At 30.8% G+C, this 25,785-nt stretch overlaps 1 protein-coding gene across 1 annotated transcript in view; it reads right to left on the bottom strand.

The window, feature by feature from the left end:
- Positions 1–2,618: 2,618 nt before the first annotated feature.
- Positions 2,619–25,785, bottom strand: part of LOC129229752 (uncharacterized) — a 77,641-nt gene continuing 54,474 nt past the window's right edge. Inside the window, 16 exon segments of the mRNA XM_054864122.1 lie at positions 2,619–2,886; positions 5,476–5,676; positions 7,769–8,521; positions 10,022–10,215; positions 10,218–11,331; positions 12,449–12,672; positions 13,451–13,604; positions 14,992–15,083; positions 15,856–15,893; positions 17,217–17,361; positions 17,992–18,091; positions 18,254–18,337; positions 19,541–19,748; positions 21,545–21,634; positions 22,147–22,271; positions 23,663–23,846. Coding sequence (XP_054720097.1) covers positions 5,515–5,676; positions 7,769–8,521; positions 10,022–10,215; positions 10,218–11,331; positions 12,449–12,672; positions 13,451–13,604; positions 14,992–15,083; positions 15,856–15,893; positions 17,217–17,361; positions 17,992–18,091; positions 18,254–18,337; positions 19,541–19,748; positions 21,545–21,634; positions 22,147–22,271; positions 23,663–23,846 — 3,667 coding nt within the window. The 3' untranslated portion in view covers positions 2,619–2,886; positions 5,476–5,514.

Genomic DNA, 25,785 nt, shown 5'->3' with positions numbered 1-25,785 from the left:
TTTATTCTAAGATGTTAAATTCGTGATTTTGTAATAAACCTGATTAAGATAGTTCGTCTAGATTTAGACTAGGGGTCTCCAACCATTCATACTCAAGGGCCGTGTTGTAAATTTTCGAAGGGGAGGTGGGCCAACAATTCAACAATATTCCACTTCAGATGGCTTAGTATTAAGTTAGTGCTACCCCCCCCCCCCCCCAAGGGTAAAATTTGTTTCATTGCAGTAGGTTGGATATTTGATTCCAAAAGCATGATTAATTGTCTAAAATATGATTACGTACCTGTCCATTGTTAGCAGTTAGTAATAGTACCAATAAAACTAGGTTCTGCAATGATTACATTAAATAAACTAGCTTTAAAAATCAAAAGCTGAAAATAATATAAAGTAGATCCGCAATTTAACATTTCCAGCATTTAAAGTTTCATCTCGTTGACCCTGAATTTATTCAATGCTTTTAGTGTTATTTCTTCTTGTATTTTGTTTCTCTACCTACCACATTCTCATTTTTAATGTGCCTCAATTGATGCTAACTTAATTCTGCTAGTTTTTTAAAGATAAGTTACACATTATGTTTCTTCTGAAATCAGAAACAAGATTTAAAACCCTTTTTCATAACTTTTTTTCATTCAGCCTGATGAAAAAGTCATGGTTAAAAATAATCCCTTTGCCTAGGAAAACGAAACACAAAACTGCATTACTTATTGTTTCATGAATTAAGAACTGCATCTGCATTTGATACCTTTATTAGAAGCATCTAAGATTTAAAAACCCTTTTACGCCAACATGATTCACAGAAGTAACACTTAAAAAGTCTCTCTGATTCAGGGGGCTCTTTTTGAATACTAAAAAAAAAGAGAGAGAGACAAGCAAAGTTCATTGAAAATTTTAAACCCAGCTGTTTAGTAACTCTTCTATGTTTGATGAACTGTTTGAACCTACTCCTTTTCAAACTATTTTATAGTTAAGAAGTAGTAGTTAATAAAAATATGATTGACTCTTGCAATGTGAAAATAAGTCTTCAAAATGCTACTTCTCCGAAGCTCTCCCCTCCCTTGCCCACACACACTAAGAGCATTATGGAGTATCTCAAATTTTGTTTTTTCGTATTGCATCTTAACTTCACTATTTCCAGAAGAGCTCCCAAATACCTAACAAAATCCCAATTTGCTTATGATTGTTTTCGAAACTTCAATTTTGTAAAATTACTGTCCGTAATGCTGTGAGATATGGTGTTATAATCACATTTTTAAAACTTGCATTTAAGAAAACATTCGGGCAAGGCCCCCCCCCCCCCTTCCCGAACTTGCCTTCGTCTAACATCATAACAATTTTGTTATTTACATCTTCCAGTAAAATTTTCTAAGTTTGTCTACAATTGGCTTTTGAAACTTTAATTTTAAGAAATTTGAGAGGGAGGGAAGAATTGATTCAATCCATTAAAAAAATGATAGGGGACAGTCTCCACATCCATCCTCTACCCTAACATAAAAAAACATGACCTATAAACCCCATTTTCAAGGCTTCAATTTCTACCAGTTTCCACTGAGCCTGCTGTGCATCCCCCCCCCCCTCCAACATCACTAAAGAAAGTCTAGTTTATTAAAACTACAAGTTTCAAATTTTTTTGGACCCCCCCCCCCCCCCCCATCAGAGATTATTTTTTAGTGTGCCTCACACTTAACACTATTTTCTACTTGGGTCACTCGAATCTCATAACGTTTTCTCCCCTATTACTTTTTTTTTCCGAAAAAGTTAAATCGGAGTTCTATTAAGTTTTGAATAACTAAAAACCCAATCACGACATAAGACTGTTTCGTAGTAAACTAAAAGCTTAGGGCTAAATTGACTTGGACAAAAGTGGAGGGGAAGGGGAGGTTCAACAAGACAGGTACAGGGGTTATCTATCGCAAAAGTTCTTTGTTTGCCATGTTGGCAATCCCAGCAAAAGAATAAAGGGTACTGGCACCAGCAACAGACAAGGGTCCAGTAACAGAGTCATAAGTTTGGATTTAAATAATAAGAATTTCAAGCGGGTAAAATTGATGTTGCTGCGAACCATGAATATGGTACAACCATCTAGTGTTATCAGAGTAAATTTTATCAGCCATTTGGTATTGACAAGGCAGTGGTGGAAGGTTATGAACAGCTAACACGAGGTCTGCTGGTGTTTCATGTTCATTTGAATTTAATAAGGCTTTAGTTCTAAAAATAAGGAACTTTTGCACGTTTTGAAGAGAAAAAAAGATAATTTTTCCATTACTCATCCTATCTGTTACTGGCTATCATTAGATTATTCGGTGTCTGTTACTGGGGGGTTGGACCTCTTTTAGAAATTGAGCAAATAAAAATAGAATTAACTTGATCAGAGGATCCATAAGCAACCAAACGTTAGATGAGATATAGTTGCATGAGAGAAAATTAGTTTTAAAAGTCTACATACATTAAAAGGCCAGAAAATTTAGTTATCCAGAGAGTGAAGTCTTACGCACGTCTATTACTGGTGCTGTTACCCTACCTCCTTTCTCCAGGCTTTTTTTCCTTTGTACTAGTGGCGAAAGTAATTAACATAATACACGATTGCTTTATTCAACCTTGTAAAAAAACAGACAAAACAAATGTGTGAGGAAATTACAATGCTTTCCCTCTCATAGCTAAATCACAATATTTACCAGCTTTACAAAAGATGGAATCAAAAAATATGAATGATGAATTTACAAAAAATGTGTATGAAACAATGATATTTGTACCGAAAATAGATTCCAAATCATGAGCAATTATTGCCTACAATTATATAATGTTCATTTAACAGCACTTGGCTCAGTATATAATAAAATATATATGTCATTCGTGATACTTTTCCTAGAGCTGCTGCCACAGGTTTGGAACCTAAAACAAGAAAAGACATTTTTAGCTTTATGTAAGCAATTAAGTAGATAGCAATGCAAGTGATCCTCATATATATATATATATATATATATAATAGCCAATGATTTAGTAACCCGTGTGTTTCAACAATGGAACTCGCGCTACAGCATGATAGTTTGATAATATGTTTTGTTGATGTTTATAACATGCAGGGAAAGGTAAAGTAAGAAAAAACGTCAAAAAAAGCACAAATTTCCAATTACAGCAGACACGTGTTTCGGCGTTACGGGGAACGACTTTTTCAATGCCAAAAGTAATGAGCTTACGGATTAAAAAACATCCGACAAAAGCCAAGAGCAGATAAGCATGTAGCTTAAAAGATAAAAATAGTAGATTAGTAAACACCAATGAGAAAATTATAAACCGATCAGGAACCAATAGGAATGCAAGCAAAGGCCAAGAGCTTTCTCTTAGGTACAGTTCCCCCCTTTTCTTTAATTTATCTTTATTTTTTCCCTTTTCCACATATTTTTGTTTGTTTATTTTATTTTGTGGTGTTTTTTTTTCCATTCAGCTTTTCCTTTCTTGCAGTTCACAGTTACTGACATTTTCTTTTTGTTTAAGCTTCGGCTTAATCTTTAACCAATTGAATTCTTTCTTTTTGGGTTTACTGTACCTAAGAGAAAGTTCTTGGCCTTTGCTTGCATTCCTATTGGTTCCTGATCGGTTTATAATTTTCTCATTGGTGTTTCCTAATCCGCTATTTTTATCTTTTAAGCTGCATGCTTATCTGCTCTTGGTTTTTGTCATACGTCTTTTCATCCATAAGCTCATTACTTTTTGCATTGAAAAGGGCGTTCCCTGTAACACTGAAACACGTCTCTGCTGTAAAAAACTTGAAATTGTAACCCTATCAACCAAACAGGTAAAATAAAAGACTTGTGTACTTTCTCAAAAATTTAAAACCTCAAAACATTTAAATATTTGTGCCTTAAAATGTCAAGATGCATTAAAAAAAAAAGAAGAAATATTTCCCCGCTTCACCTTAAAACTAGGAACAAAATGTGTATACTGCTGTGCAAAGTACAAAAGTTGCACTTTTTATCAAATTAGAGTCTACTTTTAATTTTAGGTTACTGAACATGAACATACTATATGGTGTGAGCAGCAACCCTGCATCAAATGCACAAAGTAAAGAAAAAGGTTAATTAAAGCAAATTTTACAACGCATCAAATAACATGCTTTTCTGCAAAGCTTTTTAACTGTTTGTCACAAAATTGTAAAATTTCAAAAAATGGTGGCACCCAATAAATAATGCATTTACTACTTTTAATATGAAATTTTATACATGGGAATATTGGGCTCAGTCAATAAATGACGAAATAGAGGCTATAGAACAAATTTTATTCGACATTATTCAAAAATTCTGACCGAAAACGTCTAAACACTTATCTTACTAGTAAATTAGTCGCATAATTCGGTGCTCATATAAAAGTCCTTTGGCTGCTGCTGGCACCAATTACGCACCCACTCCTTTACTTCATTGTCTCCGAAGTGCCTTCTTGAGTTTCCCAAATATGTGGGATCATATGGGGATAGATCTGGACTATAAGGGGGGGGGGGGTGCAAGATTTCCAAATGTAATTTCTGTAACTAGACCACAGACAGCCAATGCAAAAAAGGAACTTTTGCGGAAATTAAAGTGGGAAATCTTGAACCACCCCTCTTATAGTCCAGATCTATTCCCGTGTGACCCCACATCTTTGGGGAACTCAAGAAGGCACTTTGGGGGACAACGATTTAATTTGGACGATGAAGTAAAGAAGTGTGTGCATAATGGGGTTGTTTCCTTCAGTTGAAAGTAGTACTTTTTGTCACTGAAATTGATAGGATAAGCAAAAAAAATAAGATGGAGCCAGAAAATTCTTTCATTTTCCCAACAGTTATTTTTAATTAATTTTTTTAAGTGTCCAATTTTTCAAACAAGGCGTAGTCTTGATGATGTCACAAATGATGCTCTTTGGAGCATCTTTCTATCGCGTTTCCACGTTATGATAAACAAGAAGAAAATTACAATTACGCTCTACGCTTGCTATCAACCCTATCATTGCCAATACACGTAAGTAAAGATGCAAATTAAATATTTTGCTCTGTGAATTGCAACACTGAATGGCATTTTATCATTTGTGATGTCATCAGCAGAAGCATAAATAATGAAAGCCTACCGATTTAAGTATTTTTTTTTTAATATTAAACTTAAACAAATTATTTTAAAAATGGTTGGATCTTATGTTTTTAAGCATGCTCTTTCAGAAAAAAATACTTTTTTAAAATTTTGGAATCGACCCCATTGATTACAGCAGCAGCCAAAGGACTTTAATGAGTGCGGCATTATGCGACTCATTTCCCAGTGGGATAAGCATTTAAACAATTTTGGTCTGTATTTTTGAAGAATGTCCAATAATTGTTATTTATTGACTGCCCCTAATAAAAAAACTGAATCATACTATTCCAGCATTTGACATTTTTTCACCCTTGCTATGCAAATAGTTACTCATAAAAAAATTAGGTAGAAGTGGCTACTGTACATGAAAAAGAGACAATCATACCTAATGATGAATTTTTGTAACAGGAACTCTAAGAACTTTTCAACCATTTCCAGAACAATCCATAGAAAGATGTCTTTGGTTATTCACTTGATAAGGTTGGATATTCATCATGGGTTGGTTCACTGTATTTTGCACTGGATTCTGATTTGTAATCATGTACGATGGAATGTTGACATATTGTGGGACTTGATTAGATACCACCTGAAATATATGGTGCATTTTTTTTTTTTTTTTAATTATCAAAACACATGAGATGAAAATACAAAAATTGCAATGCAGATTCTTAGTTTCAAAGGTTGTTATTCATCCTAATTTTACCAAATTGGTAAACTCTAAAATTATAAAATGAACAATTAACTATTTTTAACCATTACTTTAATTGAAGAAGTTTATTTGCCCCCTAGTGAAAAAGCAAATGCTTGAACCATATAAGAGGCACCACCACCTCCGTTTGAATCAAGGCAACATCAAACTTATGGTGAAGAAAAACCAGAATCATTATATCTGAATCATCCATACAGAAACCTACTCCTATTTTATGAATTTAAGGTCAAATGTGGTAAGTACACTTTCAAATTACTGATCTTCAAAGCAAATTGTAAAAATAAGTATTCTTGCTCAATAAAATTATGCTGAACAATATTTTATCTACAAGTCAATTATTTATGCCATGATATACACCAATCATATTTTATGTTAAGTTACATAGGGCTCATTTGGAAGAAGAGTGCCACAATATAAAGAAATGAAATTTTACAAAAGTGTTTGAAATTTAACTCTTCAGGAAATTTGCTGCAAGAGAAGTGAATTTGCTGTGCTCTCCAGTGGTTAATATTTAAACAAAAAATCTCATTATTTTCCAAAGAAAATAACGTCATTTGAAGCCTTTAAGTGAAAAAAAAATTACAAATTTCGTATTATGGCACTCTTATTCCAAACGAGTGATACATCGAGCTTTTCACATTTATCTCAAAATATTATCTATCGTTATTCATTCTCAAAAAAGACTATACAGACAATCTTAGTTTTAAAAAAGTTGCACACAACACTTAAAGATAATATTGTCACTTATATAAAAATATTCCCGTCCCACTAATCCTTTTTGCAACACTGATAATAAGCCTATAGAATGAAATGTGATTGAGATAAATAGCAGAATTATACAGTGATACTTATGACAGTTGAATTAAAAATGCAGGAAATAATTATTACTAAAATTTCAAGCTGAGAAAGAAAATAAGATTTTGAGTTTTGGAAAATATGTTAATTCAAGTGAGCTTTAAAAGGAATGCTTAGATAAGGCTAACTAAAAAACAGCTAAATATCTTAACACGCTAGACATAAACAAATTTTAGTGCACAGTTATTAAAACAATACATACATGGAGAGAAAAAAAAATGAATGACCAATTTTAGTAAACCACAAACTCAAATTTTTCCGTAAGTGATAATTTCAAAGCTAACAGTAGATCATTATCATCCATGTAAAAACTCAGTATGTTGGCACTTGAAAAGAATAGCGACAAAACTCAAAATATACCAAAAAAAACTATTTTTAATTTAGAATACTTTTAAAAAATTTTATCTTTTATATAGAATAAAGACAAGTTGTAGATAGTAGAGTTGCCGATAATGGCAGCTTAAAACCTAATTTGACCTAAATTTAAATAAAATTTATAAGAACCCTTAATGGCACTTTTTAGCATAAAAATTAAAACTATTGTCTCTCAGTTGTTGCCACATAGTTTGTTTTGTGTTATACATTGACAAAACAAGGTTGTTCAATTTTGACACTTTATTGATCAAATTCAAAGCAAGTATGGAACCTACTCTTGTGATATCAAATTTTGATTTTTGATGAGATCATTAACTTTTACCAGGTGGTTTTATATGCAATAATGGTCAACTTCGCGACATGAGTGGACCCTCAAGATGTTTTTTGCTGTTGAAATCCTTTTGAATGATGAAAATGCTCAACAAAAGGCAACACTCTCTGCACTATCATTTAGCATTTATCAGATTATGATTTTTTTCACTCCACCCTCATGTTCGTCCAACCAAGAACACTGATGTACCTTCTCTAATGCTAGTTTGCCCCCCCCCCCAAAAAAAGAATAATTCCTACTGAAATCCACCTCTCCCTTAAAATTCCAATGCAGCAAAGAATTCTTTAACCATTTTCCACTACTGATACAGATACATGTTACTGATATTCAAAAAAGTACTTAACTTGGAATTTTTTTTGAAGTATAACAATTAATTAATTTCAACTATTTAGAAAGATAATAACTAACCTGAGGGAATACTTGAGAAGTAGATAAGGGAGCAGAAGATATCGGGAAATTTTGGGATGCCGTGACAACCATCTCTGGAGACACTTTTCTGAAGCTCTGCTGAATGTTACCAGGATTCTGCATTTGTGGGTTCTGTATTTTACCATAAATATTACCGGTACCATCACTTGGAGCCTGCACTATAACATACTGTCCGGGTCTATTTTGAATGCTATTAAGTTGGAACTGCTGAGGACTTTGTACATACACTTTTTTCAACTGAGGTCCATTCTGCACATAAGAGTTCGATTGTGTGGTGGATACAATATTTGGCCTGAAGCTGTTGCTGTTGGTGATGTTATATCCAGACAGAACAACAGGTACATTATTCTGCCCTATAGCTTGATAAAGTGGAGGGGCTTGCTCTGTAACTGAATTATTCAACACCAATCTGTTTGGATTGGAGCTGAAAGACATATTTTGGGATTGAGGATTTTCTGGATTGGCGTTTGCACCTACGACTTGATTATTAGGTGCAACGGAGTTGGCTAAGGTTGTAGACACAAAATTAGGCTTTGGCATGTGCTGTTGAAGGTGTTGTATAGTTGGTGATTTCCTAGGTTTGGGGATAGGTTTTGAAGTGGCTGAAGAAGCGCTGAACTGTGGAGAGGTTCTTAGAACTGCAGATTGTACTGGTGAACTTTGTTCAGGAGTAGGAGATTTTTTCTTGCCGTAAAGATCCCCTGCACTTCCAGGTTGCTTGTTTAAGTTTTGCTGCAAGAAAAAAGTTTATCAGATACATACATTTCTAGACTGTATCATGTTAAGACCAGCGCTGCAGAGTCGGAGGGAATTTTAGAGACTTCGATTCTGACACCTCAAAATCAGTCAGACTCTGACTCCATAAGCACTGGTAGAGGTGCAAATTTTAAGGAAAAATGAACCACTCCTCCTGGAGTCTGAAACCTTTGACTCCCAATTTCGACTAGTTGACCCCAAAAATGAGTTTGGTTATGACTCTGCAGCCCTGATTAAGACAACTCTCTTAATACAAAATACAGGAAAAAATTGTTCTTTTCTATAAATGCTCTTTCAAGATTAAAAAAAATAATAATAATTTAAAAACTTCTACAATATCTTTAGATTAAATAAATATCCAAGGCTGCAGCTTCTAAACAGCAACAAGTTAAAAGAAATAGTGAACACCAGTTTCGTTTATTTATATAAAAAAGAAAGAATTAATTTTCCGGAGAAATGCAAGTTTTATCTTCAGTTGTCTTAAAATTAAAGTACGGTTACAGTGACATTTAACTTTCGGAAAGCGACGACAAAGCATGGTATACTTAAATGAGCAAAATATCGAGGCAAAATGTAAAATGGATTTACTGTCTCTACAGTACAGTGATGGGTATAACAATGAAAAATGGGTTGACTATATGTGTTGGGTGCATCTGTTTCAGTAAAAAGCATTGTAATACCTATTAAACATTTTAATATGACAATATATTTTTTTCCTGCCATCAGACATTTTGGCATTTGACTGGCTTCTTAAATAAACAATTCAATGCCTGTAACCAATTATAATGTACATCTCATTCAACTTGATTTTTATAGTAGAAAAATGTGTAACAGAAACTTAAAATATTATGCAAGATACTAAAATCATTTAATATTCCTAACAATTTAAAACTGCTCTTCTATTGTTGAGGCAAAGCTAACCTGGCAATGTTGTATTGTTGGTATTAGGATCTGTGTAGCCTTCTGAATGTTGCTAGGTTGGGTTTGCCCTAACTATAGGTACTAAAACAGTTATCATCAAAAAATAAGTAAATAAATAGGTAAATTAAATCTGTTCATTGTACAGACAAGATTTAAAAAAAAAAAATCAATTTTACACAAACAACATGGGAAAATTATATCATGTATTTAAAAAAAAATAGCTAAGCATTGCAAAACAAAGAAAATTATTAGTAATGGTCTGCATTTATATGCAACTTAATTATTGGAAGAGGTGCCATAAAGTATGATATAAGTCTGCACAATTCTAGTCACTATCTCCCACACTAGCCAGCAAATACTGTATTGGAATAAGACGGTTCTCTAATACAAGTGATGTTGTAATGCTGTATTGCAAAATTTAAAAAAATTAATTCAATAAAATAATCTAAACTTAGCTTCAGCACAAAGATTATATTTTTCAGCAGTTGGATTTATAAAAAAAAAGTTTCATCTCTTTTTAAAAGTAGGATGAGTTTTAAAAAAAGTAGACCTTACCTCAGTAGGAAACTTTGGTTCCTGGTTGCTCTGTGCATGAACAGATACAGGTTGGAATTGTACCGTTTCTTGTATTGGCTTAGAACCCTCTGCAGTAGGTTGTGCAAATAGCTGAAATGTCATTCCTGATTGTCCTGAATTAGAAGGGACAACCAAAATTTGCCCAGTAGATGGAGGAAGATTTATCTTCATGGAGGAAGCTGGTTCAATTGAGGCTGCTTTTGATGCAGATTCCCAGAATTTTGGTAAAACGTTTGCTGGTTTTGGAAAAGTTTGGAGAATGCTGTGTTGGCCTGAGTTGCTTGGGGTTTGTGGAGGACATTCGACTGAGCCGTGAAAGCTCTCGAGTACGTCGGAGAAACTTGACGAGGAATCTGTGAAGAATTCGAACCCATCATCTGAGAAGATATTGCTGCGGTAGTTGCCGAAGAAAAAGAGTCAGTAAAAGGTGCGTTAACAACATGATGGCTAACAGTTTCAGCTGAAGTCATTATTTGTACAGGCTGGTTAAGTATTTGTTTATTGTTGTCTTGTATGTTGGCAGGCACAAACGGTGGTGAAGATTGAATCTGGTTTTGTGGATTTGAAGCAGGAACTACATGTGAGACAGACGGAACTTGGGGTTGCTGAAGGTACTCTGTATTTTGCGGGCTGAAGTTGTTATTCAACTTCTTAAATCTGCCACTGGATGGAAGACCTAACACTGATGCATCAATTGTAGTGATCTCATTAGAGGCCATGTTATTACCTTCAAGTTCAATACTTGAAGCTTCCTGTGCAAACTGTTCTGTATGAGATAACCCATCAAAACTAGGAGGACTTTTTCTTTGTAATCGATTTGAAGTCGCTTCACTTTTAGACGAGCTCTCCAGACCCTGTAGCTGAATATCTTCTGCATAAAGGGGCTCCCTGATTATCCTGGAAATCAAGTCATTACCACATTCATCCAGTATATTAGAAAAGCCATTTTCACCAACTTCATTATTAGCATCATTTCTTGAATGGTGAGAATCAGAATTGGAGTACGAACTATCACTTCCCATTTCGTTCTTTTCGGATTCATCTTCAGACATTTCATCCTCCTCATTTTCAGACAATATATTGAAATCGTTGGTTTTGTTTCTATCAAACTGCGATCCACTACTACTCAAGTTATTACTTTCGAAATCATCAATGTCATTATGATCAGGTGAAGCTTGATATTGATCTTGATCGCTGTATGAGGTGGTTGCTTGATTAAAGCCAGAATTACTATCAAGGGCATTGAGTTTTGACATAGAATTGGGATTACCTCTAGCTGTACTATTGTTCTGCAAGAAAATTTCAAGACTTTATTAGTCAGAGAAATGGTGTATTTCAAGTGAAAAACCAAGAAAAAGGAAAAATCAATACTTAGATTTAAATGTAGAAAGGCTGAGTGAAGAAAGTAGAGCACAGATAAGAAAAGAAGAGCAAAAAAAAAAAAAAAGCAGAGCAAACGATTTTTTCAGTCATGACCAATTACTGTGAATATATTATTTGATTCAATGTTCAAAAAGCATTTTCTGGGTATTATTATTTAGAGAAATTATTTAGATTTTAATTGAATGTTTTGATGACTAAGACTAGCAGTCAGATAAATTTTTAAGTAGGATAATAAAAAAGAGAAACAGAGAAAACAAATTTTTTTTTTTTTTTTTTTTCAATTGAGAGCATTTGCTTTAACATTATTGGAGGGGAGAAAGGGGGAGGGGCAACAGACACATTACCCTTCATAACCATCTGTCTGATTTTTTTATTTATTTTTTATATTTTTTTGTTATTTATTTATTTTTATTTTATTTATTTATTTATTTTTATTTTTTTTTTTTTTTTTTTTTTTGAATTTTTATTGAAACAACCCTTTTTAAGTATACAAATAGCTTGAAATGAAGAGCAATAGCATAACAAGTGAAGATCAGAACTAGTGGTTATCGCTCTTAATTTATGTCCAGGAACTTCTGTTTCACAAAGCAAGATTTTTATCCCCATGCCTGACATTTCTTTTGCTCTTACGAAAAGAGAGAAGAAAGCAAACAATTCACAATATAAATAAATTTTATGATAAAACAAACTTCTTTTTTTTCTGTGTGTGTGTTATGTTTTAAATTTTCTGCAAGAGTTGCTAGCTAAGATAATGCTGATTTTTCATTCTTTTTTCTTTTTTAAAAAAGATACCCAGATTATTTATAGTCTGATCTGTAACATTGACTATATCGTCGATTCAGAGCAACAGTAAGATATCAAATCCCAAAAATAACACTAAGATATCTTACTGTTACTCAGAGGCGACAATATATACAACTTAAGTTTAAAAAAAAAAGCTTTGTGTACAAATACCAACACATCTCTTTATAAACATGTTATGGAGGCACCATACTATATAAACATTTCATTTAACAAACTTACTTTAATTGCTATCTCAGAGGCTTGGGCAAGTATTTCAAGAGCTTGCATAGCAGGTCCGGTTGTCTTCTTCTTCTTTCCCAAATTGGATTGCTTTTTAGTTTTCAATACGGGATGTTCATTGCTTCTTTTCAATTCAGTATTGCTTGAAGCAGAATCGGATTCAAAAATCCTATTCAGTCCCCTTCGAAACTTTTTCCAAATTACGTGAGCCATCTGGGTTAAATCTACAAAATATAGAACATGAATTAAGTATATTAAAATAAATCAGAAATTTAGTAGATCTTCTTCGGTGGCTGTCAGTTAAGGGATTTGTAGCACACATTTCTGTGCTTAATAACTCGATACTTTTTAATATACTATCCAAATAAATCAATACTAATAGAGCTTTTATACTGGAAAGTGAAGCTATTTCAAATACCTAAATCAAGAGTGTCCACTGTTCAAGCAGTCAGAAATTTGCTTTTAAATGTATTTTAATGTTATACACAGTAATGCTTTACAAACTAGACCTTTCTTGGCTGCTCATAACAATTATATCTCGGTGGAAATGAACAGAAAGTTATCTGAATGAATCAATATAGCAAAATAAAATGTCAAAGCGTAGTTCATAACCATTTTCGGATTTACATGTACATAAAAAAAAAGTTATTATATATATTTTTTTTTTTAATTGTAATAGAAGCAGACAGAAAAATCCATTTGTACTGCCCTTTTTTGCAGAGATTATGACTATAAAATATATCCATTGTGAACTAGAACGCAAAATCAATCAAATATTTTCACAAGGTTTTTTAAATCAAAGTATGAAAAAATAGTACTACAATGCATCAAAGCTGTAAAATTATATTTTTGATTTTTTTTTTTTTTTTTTTTTTGGAAAATTTCCCATAAAACACTAAATGTCTGAAATTTGACAGTACTGCTTTGCATGGCACAAATGTTTGAAGATTGACCTAAAATCTTATTAGCTTGTTTCTTATAATTAAAAAAGAAATTAAGCATTCTTTTTTTCTTTTTTTTGTAACTCACCGCTGTGGTCTCCATTGTAGAGTTCACAATTGGAAACCATTTTTGAAAAATCTTCTTCCATTTCTGAAACCGTCTTATACAGGCCATTCCAAAGTTTATTTTCTATTGTAGACAAATCCATAGGCTCCTAAAAAGAACAAATACAACGTAAATAGACTATTTAAAGGAATGAGAATATGGGCAATAAATCATCAATTTAGAAAGGCTCAGAGAGTAGCTAATAACCTTGATTGTGCTTTCATTTTTATTCCTCCGTAAATAAACTCTATTCTGCACTCTTTTTACTTTTTACGCATCTGTAATTCACAAAAATGTAAAAAGCTATATGAATCTAAACAAATTGTTCAAGCTGATCAAATCGTTCAAGGGAATAAGTGTGAAGCAAAGATTAATAATAAACAATGCAAAATATTTTCAAATATTTACAGAGTATTACTAATGAAGATGTTAAATACTAGGTATTGACAACTTGAGATATAGTAAGGCCTTCTACGTCTTTAACATTGGATGGTTATAGTTATGTAAGCAAAAATAAGGATGGACCCACAATTTTTGGTGACAATAATAAACTTTTAAAATTTTTCAGGTGAAGAGAAAGTTATCATTTTAATAGTTCAAAAATCATGAAATAAAAAAACTTGAGATAAAAATCTCAAAAACTTGCACTCAAATATCGTGTTTTGAGAGAAATGGAGGGGGGGGGGATTCAAGAAAAAGAATTTAGCTAGATGCAATACATATAAAATCTCCTAATCAGTACAATATGAACTGATTCAAAGATTTCATATTTACTAACTCAACAGTCAAACGCCAACTAGATTCAAAAAATTTAGCCAGCAATTCAGCATTTCGCTTTTTGACATTTCACACAGAAAGTGGAAATTTTTGCTTAAAACTTTTCAAATTCATGATTTTAACAAAAATAAAAATATTTGTTTGCCTCTTCACAAAGCACAGCAAATATCAAAAAGGAGAAGACCATAGCATTTAAAAAATTATATTACGTAAATTTCAAAATTAAGGCATCAAAAGTATTAAAATGATATATATGAAAGAATGAATTTATTGTGTGACATGACTCTTTGTCCTTCTAAAACGAACTAAATCACAATATTAAAAAATTAAATATACTTAAACAATTAGTATTTGAGACACTTGTGAAAGGAACAATAAATAAATAAGAATATGCTTTTAATTAAATAAGTTACTAAGCAACATAAATAGTCACACAAGGTGTGTGACATGTATGTCACAGAGGTGAGAATCCACATGTTGTGAACCAAAAATATACTAAAATAAAAATTATTATTAAAAAATTGTTGGCAGGTTTAAATAGATATATTTTTGATGAAATTAAAAATCATTGCTAAATGAGTTGTTCCTTAAAATTTTTACTGTAAAAGGGGTGTGACAGAAAAGTTACACTTTTTGAAGAATGACCCATAAGCAGAGTATTTGTTTATCCGTTTTAAACGGGGTGATAGTAAAAATGCAGAGAAAAATATTGTACTAACCGTTATAATTTCATAATAGCCAGGTGCATATCTTTCAGAAACAGGATGAAGAAAAGGCCAAGAATCTTTATCAATTTTCACGTCGGTTAAAACTGAAAGATAATTTTTTAAGTTAATCTCAAGAACATAAATTTGGGTAAAATCAACTTTAAAAAAATCACTTAACCATGACTAAAAACTTATATATATCAAAACATATTTGACAATAATACTTAATTATAATAATTTATCCAAATTTTGTTTAGAAAGAAAAGGTTTAGCTTATACTTTGACAAACACAATTAGGATTGAAAATGCAGCAGTTAAAAAATTCAAAAAAAAAAAAAAAAAGGAGCTAATAGAAATAAAACTAGGCAGAATATTTAATGAAAAATCCAGTTGGTTTACACTAAATTAAAGTTACAAAAATTTGTCACTCAACAAAATTTTTACCATCATTATCTATCTTGCAATAAAAAAAAAAAAACATTTGGTGCTATTTTTCTACAGGGGGAAAATGAACTAGGATCTACTATTCCTGCAAGGAAAAAAAAAGCCTTTGCTGTTTTAAAAAGTAAAGTAAGCAAGAGTTTCATATAGCATTAAAATGTAAAATAATATAAATATTCTGCACTTCTTTAGATGATTACGTAAAAAAATTATGATTAATGTTCTTTACAACTAATTATATCAATGTGTTAGTTAAGAACTTTAAGTACTTCGCTCAAAAACAAAGATATAATCACTTGTTGTAATCTATCCATAATGGTTTAAAAATTGGTAAGTAATTTGAAATTTCTCAAAAGCATCCTGGAACATCAACTTAATGTACAATTATATTAATAGATTTAATAAGTTTGTAAATTATTATACAATATGACTTACGTCTTTCTAGTTTAGTCTGCAAGCCTGTATTTTCTTCACTGCAAAGAAAAAAGAGGAAAACAATCTTAAAGAAATTCATAAATTAAAGTTACACAATAACTCTATATGGGGTCAGTGAGACACTGAGAAAAGGAGACTCATTATTTTAAAGCAATAACGAATACTTCATTATTTACAGGGTTGAATATTTTTAAAATATTATTTTAAGTTAAAATAAATCACAAGACTTTTTTTAACAGTGAGATATGAAATTTCAAAACTCGTTTTTACTCAGTTTGAAACCTCAACAGAATACCGACTTCGAAAGAAACAACAACAGAAGTCATGGTTGGAAGTAAACTTGCCACAAGAAAATATATATAATTATGTTCAGAAAATATTAAATATAATTGTTTTAAACTGATACATGCTTGTCAATAAAGTTAAAATGTGTTTCACTTTCAATAAAAATAGACATATTTTAACTTTAGAAAAATTATAAATTACACAAATCTAAAGCAACAATTGACTTACATGAAATACACTGCAAGCTCATTTTTCGATCTTTTTATCTTTCACAGTTTCATGCTTTTTAGCACTCATCAGCTTGGAATACGAAGTAACTGAGCTGGAGGCAGAAAACCTCTTAAAGGAGCCAAGAGAGCCAAACAAACTGGTAGCTAATGTAGAATTAGCACACCAGTTGAGTGACCGCAGCAGTGGTGCGGTTCAACTCAAAGATTGAAGGCAAAGCTTGGTATTTTGCAGTAAGTTAGCAGCAGGTAACTTACTGCAAAATGACTTTGTTTTGCCTTTTATCAAATTGTTTCCTCATGGTTTATTCTTATTGCTGAATGTTTAAATGATTTACTGGATTTTTATGGGACATTTAATGCATTTGTGAATCAATTATTTCAAACTAAAACTAACAAAAAGAAAAAGGGAAATCTAAAAAAAAAAATTTGTGCAGGATGCAAAAGGAAGGTTTTCTGAAAACAATATATGCATTTTTTCACTTTCATGTGGAAGAAATGGGCTCAAGTTATTTTAAGAAATCCTAAACATCTGCAATTGGTTTTCTATATTATTTATTATTTCCTAAAGAGTGGAAAATATAAAATACACTGAGCATAAGTACAAAGTTTTTTTTCCATCTCTTTTCAGTTCTCTGTGTTTGGGTGTTTTTTTTTTTTTTTCCTGACATATGCCAGTATTTTTCTTTTTAAAGCTTTATTAAAACCCACAATAATGATAAAAGTAGAATTCCGTAAACTTGAAGATTGAAATTCACGGAATTCTATCAAATAGCCCAAAATTACATGTGTCAGTAATTTATTGCATTTAAAAACGATCATACTTGGACAAATGAACAATTTACTTACTCAGAAATATTTAACAGCGTTCTCCTGTAATCTTCGACGTCACTTTTGTTATCAGAATCCATGCTGGTGTTGCTATCACATCGATAGCTGAATCGCTGTCTTTTCAGCCTTCGGTTGTCTGCAGGGGAATCCTCCATAGCTCTTCCTAAATACAAAGATAAGCTCTTTGTTATTCATAACAATCATAACATACAATTCTGCTGAACTATGGTGATATTTACAAGCAAAAAACATTTGCACACAATTTTGTAAATATATACACAAGTTTCAACCTTTCAACGCTTTGAATCTTGAAGAAAATTTACCTGATTAGACAATTGAGGGGCATCGCTTAAATAATACATTGCATTTGACTGAACATACATCACAAATATCTAACTCAACAATTTTTTAGAAACTTTAAACTAAGCAAATATTTAAAAGCAATATGAATATATGCTAAGAGTAAGAACTTAATTTTACAAATTCTTCTCAACTTTACAGAAAAGTGAAATATTACTTATCTTTTACTTCATATTTTTGAATTAAATTCCATTTCTTTTCTGATAAAAATAAAGATGCATTATTTTTGCAGCTCAAGTAAGTTTATTTTTCATCAATGTGAGCACAATCTGCTTCAATGAAGCAAACGCATCATAAATAAAAGAGTACATTCCAGAACAATATAAAGAATAAAATGTTTAAAAACAAACAAAAAAGCTTAAAAGCATTAAAAATTTCTGGTACAGTGACATAAAATACTGAAAATTAAATAGCTATATAAATTTAAACTTACTGTTTCTTTGTTCAAGCCTTCTAGCTCTATCTTGGATTAAATGTAATTTGTGTGCATCTTCATTGGAATAGCCATTGGGTTCAGAAGCTTGAATTGATTCCTTTTGATAAAAAACATTTTATTTTGATGCTTCTTAAATAAACAAATCATACACAAAGAGATTCATTTAAAACATACTATTTTTTTATGAAGAAAATATAAGCAAAAAATTAAATTATACAGCATTTACATGAAATAAAAAACATAGCAAACTAATGCATACCATTTTTTGTCTCCTAGTTTCCCTTCTTGTTACAATTCGATTATTTGGAATAAGTTCCCTGAGTTTTTGTTGAAACTTTCTTTCCTAAAAATAAAGACAAAAATTTTAAATTAATAACTGAATAAACATTAAGTAACTATTTCTTGATAAAATAAACTTGATAAATAATTCAATAAAGTTTTTATAGATGAATAATTTGAAATCAGTTGAAACCTTAAAATAAATGATATCTTGATGCACATGATGATCATTGTTCAATCATACAAGCAATGCCATTTCCAATAAAATGTATTGGTCATTTCTTTTATTCATTTTTAAGCACCCATTTCAGTTACTTTTTTTTTAACCTAATATAACATTTAAAATAATTAACACAATGTTGTTTTTAAAAAATAAAACATTTCTCCTAAATTACAAAATTACTTTAAAGAAAGTTCAGATTTGATTTCTCTTACATAACTTTTTCTCAATCATGGCATAGTTTTACTACTTGAAAAATAACCATAACAAAATTACACCTACGTGATTTTTTTTTTTCCCCCCAGATAGAAGGTAATTTTTACATATTGGAACTAGGTTTGAACCAATCATTAAGAATCTGAATTAGTTGATGATTGCTTAAAAGCTATTACAACTGCTATTAATGTTTATTTTCTACCACTACCTCTCTACCAACCAGAATAAAAATTAATTTACCTTGAAAAAAAAATTTAAAATCAAGAAAAAAAAAGATAGTGTAAAAAAATAAAAAAAGTAAAAACTAGAATAGGTACTTTTAAATTCAAAAGCTTTTTTTACACTAAGTTAATTTAATAAAAGCGTGTTGCCATTTCAGAATACATTACTTCCAAATATATATAATAGCGAATGATCGGGTAACGCTCCAGACGTCATCAACAATGAAACTAGCATGAAGGCACGATAATTTTATAATATATTTTGGCAATGTTTGACATTTAGGGAAACCTTTGCTTTGACAAGGCTGAACTGGATCCAGTAACTTAACTGTTTTACTTTATCTTATGGAGTTTAGGGTAATCCACTGGAGTTAGGAATAAACTTTTGACTGTCAAAATATCACTAAACAGGCGATTGCTTCGTTCAAATATAGAAGCATTTTTCACCTGTCATACCTTGATGAGTGATTTTCTAGTTTTAAACAATAACTAAATTAATATTTCAATAATTTCATAGCACTCATATGCAAATATTTTGCAAAAAATTATAACAAACTTACTGAGACGATTCAAACACAAAACAATATCATATGAAGCTCTCTATGTTTACCTTTTCTTGATAAATTTCATTCAGCACAGGAAGGAAATTTTCTTGAATGATTTCAAACAAAGCTTTCTCCTTCTTAGATTTGCTGTCCTTGAACTTTTCAGCAAAATCAACCCATTCTTCAATGGTATTGCAAACAACAGACCAACGAGATTTTCCATCAAGATTCATATACCCATCGTTATTAGAACCAGCATCATTAAACTCTTCCCTGTATCAAAACAAATGAAGGATTACCAAGATGTCAATTACAAAATCAAACAGTCATGCAGATGAGTCTTTTGTGGAATATCAATGCAATGTTATGGCCACAGAAGGGAATGATTTTCTGAAATTTTAAATTTTTTTCTTATTTTTAAAAAGGGTGGCAGGGAAGTCATCAATCAATGATCAAGATTGGTCCAGAGGCGGCAATTGGAACTAAAAAGAGGGGGGGGGGGGCAACAAAAAAAAAACAACTAAAAGCCATAGGACTTTTAGCGGCAGCAAAAAAATGTAAGAAAAAAAGAGATATGAGTGGTATATATCTCTCACTCTCTGATGTAAATCTTAACAGCTTAACTCACGTTTTCCTTAAGATTTTGATGAATTATGTACACAATAACTTTCCCCAAAGATACACTTGACCCCGAAGTATTTTGACAATGTCACAAACGCTTGGTAATAATTTCATTGAGCAAGAATGGCTTGTTTAAATAAAAAATTGATTTACTAACATCCAAACAATGAATACATAAACTAAAAGTTACTGCTTGTGTTAAACAATGTTTTCTAAACAGATATACAAAGTAAAACAAATAATTATGATCTGAAAATTTGACATTTCTGCTTTTTTTTCATAATTTCTAGTTATGGTTTCTACATTCAAAAATAAAAATAAATTATAATTATGGTTAAACCATAACCCCCCCCCCCCCCCAAATCGCCGCCACTGGATTGGTCAGATTTTCATATAAATCATTTCAAATTCAAAACTGATTTATTCAACCAAGAGCACAAAATATTTATTTGTTAAATCTTAATATGTACGGCAAACAGGGACAGATTGGGGCACAGGCCCAGGTCACCAAAATTTTGGGGGTATCAAATCTATAGTTTGAGTTTTTTAAGCAAATGGGAGCAATTTCATTTTGCACAAAAGCAATATGTAAATTAAAGAGTAACTAAATTTTTAATCTCTCGCAATTCCTAAAGTTATTGCCACTCCAGGCTTAACATTAACTTTACATTGTTATTACATTCAAATATTTCCATTGGATTATTTATGTGTTACTGCAACCACAGGCAAAATTTAAGGACACCTTACATTCTACTCATATGGGGGAGCAAGTGGGGGCTCAAGCCCCCCCCCCCTTTGACATTAGAATTTCTTTGCTTTTAGTACTTTTTTGTTAAGCAATTAATGAATAAGTTATTAAAAATGTCAAGTTTTAATAACTCTAATTTGTATTGAAATTGTTTTCTATGGGGAACATATCTGAACCCTGCCCCCCCTTACAATTTTGCCTATGGGCGCTCTTGATTTAAATAACAAAATCGCCTAATATCTCAGCTTAATTCCAAATTAACTAAAATACAGATTGATTCACTGATAACTAAACTATTCATTAATGAAGCCAGTAAATTAATTACACAAATCAGTAAAACTTCAAATAAAGAAAAAAGAGGTAACTTTTAATTTTGAATATAAACTCTGTAGCCACTTGATACCATATAAGTTACACCCAAACCTCTTTTTGTGCAGTAGATAGGGACCACATGAAAAAAAAATCGTAAAAAAAAATTTTGTTCGTTATATAAATAACTTTATCCATTTTATTAATACTATCGTCAATTGAGTCCCAATCTGATTGAAATTTTCATACAGCGCACAAAAAGAAAGTTCGCACAAAAAGAGGTTCGAGTGTACTTGATTTCAAATCTAAAATTATGACCTGGAAAAAGCAATTACAAGCAAACAATTAAAAGTTCAGCCAAGAAAAACTTTTAAACATTATCACAACTCACTCTTTAACTTTTGAGGCACGTGTTTTTCTAGGTCTGCCACGACCTCTTTTAGTAAAAGACTGATCCTTCTGTTTCTTCCATTCTTCTTCCCTATGAATAAATACCAAATTGTTAGAAATAAAATAAAAAATCAATATAAAAATGAAAGTGCTTAATGAAGTACAAACGCCATCTTTTTAAGTAGACTGCACTAAAATTTTGAAATCAAAATTAATAAGTTATTTTAACTAAGCTACAATAATTTAAATGTGTTTAATATCAACTTTCAACACTTGAGAGCCATTTTAGATTCTTTCTTGATAACAAATACAAAATAAAATATTGGTCAGTTATGGCTGCAAATGAATTCTTTGAATATTCAATATTTACCAAAAACAATAGAAAAAAAATGTACCAAGTAGTAAGTCATAGTAGTAGCACTATGAATAAAGTAGATAGGTAAATTTTCTTTACAGATGATTGAACGGTAATCTTTCTAAACACAATTTAAAAAAAAAAAAAAAAAAACATGTTGTTATAAGTAAAAAGATTGCATGTATATTTAGGATACTAGACAACTTAGTTTTCCAATGTTTTACAATTCAAAAAGTGAAAATAGTTACCAGTTATCTTTCTTCGATTTAAAGGGTTCTTCTTTGTACAACCTTGTCCCGTAAAAGTACCAGTACATATTACCTAAGTCATCAGAGCCCAGAGCCTGGACCCTCAAAGCTTCACTATCAATTGACTGCAACGAAAAAAAAAGTTTAGTTTTAATCTAGAAAAAATAGTGTACAGACATATTCTTGTTTAAAAAAAGAGAAGAAATTTACAACAATATAAAGTTAATATTGATAGCATATGAGAAAAGCATGTCTTTTCATCCATCTCATTTCTTTTCATTGTAAAAAAAAGTCCTAGTGATTGATCTAGAATTTTACATTTTACAGGCTGCTTTAATGCTTTTTCCCTAAATTTACAAAAATATATGGTTAATACTGAAAGCATATGGCAAAGGGCTTTGTCTCTTCATCCATAACCTCATTCTATTGCAACAGAAAAAAAAAATCCTTGTGAGTGATCCAGGAATTTATATTTCAAAAGCTGTCTTAATACTTTTAAACAAAATTTACAACAATATAAAGTTAATATTAAATTGTACATTAACTTTATATTGTACAAAAGCTTTTGTCTCTTCATTCATGAGCAATTCCTGTGCATTGAAAAAAAAAAAAAAGATTCATATGAATGATCCAGAAATTAAACTTGAAAGGCTGCTTTAATGCTTGTTAACTAAATTTACAACAATATAAAGTTAAAACTGAAAGCATATGACAGAAAACTTCATCATTAACCGCATTCTTTTGCAATGTAAAAAAAAAGTTCCTTGTGAGTGATCCAGGAATTTACATTTTAAAGACTTTTTATGCTTTTATACATAAAATTAAATTTCTTTGTCATATTAAGTATCGTAAAGTAATAAATATTTCTATGAAAGACGCGCACGATAGTTTTGGAAGAATACATGAAAATTTCATTCAAACATTTTTAATTGAGCAAAATATGTTTCATACATATGCATTCTTGTATTCTTACTGTACACCCAAACCTCTTTTTGTGCAGTCTTTTTTTTTTTTTTTTTTTTTGGCGAGTTTTTTTTTTAGGAAACTTTAATTTTTATTTATGCGGTCCCTACACCGCACAAAAAGAGGTTTGGGTGCATTAACTAAAATAAAATTAAATTCACTCATCAAATAAAAAATAGACCAATAAAGAATTTGATACATAAGTAGTACTCCAATATTGAATCACATTAGGATATTATATGCCAAAACAAAATAATTTTCTGTGCAGCTTAAAACTAATTCAATTCAGATTGCAACACACATCAAGGAACAGTTGCCACACATTCAGCCATTTTTTATTTATCTTTCTAGGACAAAATTTTCAATAATTGATTAAATTTAATGCAGTATTTAATTAAAAAATCTATTTTCAGGAGGTTTCTTGAGATCTACCAAACGCCATTCCGCTTGATAATAAATAATAGTAAAAGTTTCAATAAAATTTTAAAACCTATTAACAGAAAAAATAATATTATTGTTCAATTCATAGATCTGATTATAGAAAATCACTGACCTTCATGGCTTCTACAACATCACTCCTATCCAAACGATATAAACACAAAGAATAAACAACTTCAACTTTGGTACGAAGCTTCAACTTCTTAAAAGAGACGACTTCAAGAAATGGATTTTCTTTTCCCTCTTTTATCCACTTTCTACCAATAAGTTTAGACAGGTGAAATTCCCAATTTTCTGTACTGGAAAACAAAATGAACATTGTTAACAGTTGAAAAGATGGCTTGCATTTTTAAAAAACCTATGTCAGCAACATGATTTTAATAATTTGTAGCAACTATTTTTGAATAATATGGGTTTGGGAACAGCTCAGTTCAAAAGAAAATTTAATGCAATGCAAATAAAATAACTTAACATTATTTTTGCAAAGACACACAGTGCTTAATGCTTAAATTTAAACAAAAAAAAATGAAAAAATGAATATTGAAATATATCAAAAAGTACACGGTGAGATAAAAGCATGACCCCTGGAAAAATCAAAACTTTTGAAAATAATTACATTAAAATAATGAAAAAAAAAAAAAATCTAAGAGCCAAGAAAAATCTACAAGTGAACTTAATTGTGAACACTTATTTCATCATTTAGCATTGCATAATGAATTATTAAATTTATATATTTCACTTAAATCATTAATTTATAACTTCTGTAACATGATTGTACTCATTTCATATTATATTTTTTTAATTATTAAACAATAGCAAATGTTACTGAAACAATAAGATTAATATAACTTCAAAATATCAAATCAATATTTAATAATAAACTAGCTGCGTCGCCCGGCTTTGCACGGTCCACCTCGAAAATAAAAGTTATGTCAAGTGACGCGAGTTCAACACTCAGGCTTGAACCAAAAAAAAAAAAAAAAATCAGTGAAATTTTGCGGCAGATTGCGGAACCCCCCCCCCCCCCCCCAAAAAAAAAGAAAGTAAACATTTTAAATCCCCTGATTACACGAAAAGCCTCAAAACAAAAACAAGAATTTTACCTGTTCATATTCGAGAAAAAAAAAATGGCAACAGATCTTTTATCTTAACGATTTTCTTCACGCTATACATTTTAATAAAAGCGTTGTTGCCGAAAGTTGAGATGAAGCACTGAATAATAATTTGAATGGAGGAAAGCCTTCGAAAAATATGGATTTTATTTTGAAATCTAAGAGTCATAATTAATAATTTTTAATTGATATCTCCGCTAATTATTATCGGAGGATTATGTTAAATAGCCAAACATGAAGACGGGAAGATGACGAATCCATCGATACCTGGTTCGATGGTCAGTTCACTGTCGTTCGGGAGAAGAAGCTTGGACATAGATAGATAGATACTCAGATTTTATATGTATAAGATATTAAATCAACAAATAATATTTTGTGGGAAAATCATTACTTCTTGCTTACCAAACCAAATCTAAATGAATCAAAAATACATTTAAAAACGATTTTTGTTAATAATTTTCATTAAAAAACAAAAAGGTTATAATTACATGAAATGAACACACACACACATATTAAAGAAGTTATAAACGAGTGATTTAGGGGAAATAAATAAATTGAAAAGTGTCCAGAATTAAGTCCACTAGTGTATAAAATATTGAATAATTTCAGAACTACTTCATTCTTTACATTAGTAATCTAAAAACAATAAAGTACTTTCAGAACTGAAACTTAAATTCAGAATGTAAATCACAAAATACAACTCTTTTTAAAGTTTTGAAAACTGAAAGAAATGAATAATTCATAAGAAAAATGAAAAGAAATAATTAATTTTACTCAAAAGCATTCATTGAAGAACGTTTTATCTCAGAAAACTATCAATAGATGAACTCCAAATCAAAATGTTCTGCAATTGTTAAAGGTCAACTCTATTTGCTAACTTAACTAAATTAATGAAGTTGAGAAAGCGGTTAATAAAAATTACTAATTCATAACTGACACTTAAATTCAGAATGTAAATCACAAAATACAACTCCAAATTTAAAGTTTCAAAAACTGAAAGAAATGAATAATTCACAACAAGATGCATGAAAATTAATTTTATTCACAAAAGCATTAATTTAATTTACTTAAAGAACATTTAATCTGAGAAAATTATCAACAGATTGAATTTCATTTCAAAATATTC

The sequence above is a fragment of the Uloborus diversus genome, chromosome 9, assembly GCF_026930045.1.
Source record: "Uloborus diversus isolate 005 chromosome 9, Udiv.v.3.1, whole genome shotgun sequence".
Lineage (NCBI taxonomy): Eukaryota > Metazoa > Arthropoda > Arachnida > Araneae > Uloboridae > Uloborus > Uloborus diversus.
Note: the sequence above shows the minus strand (reverse complement) of the source record. Positions and strands in the feature narration are given on the sequence as shown.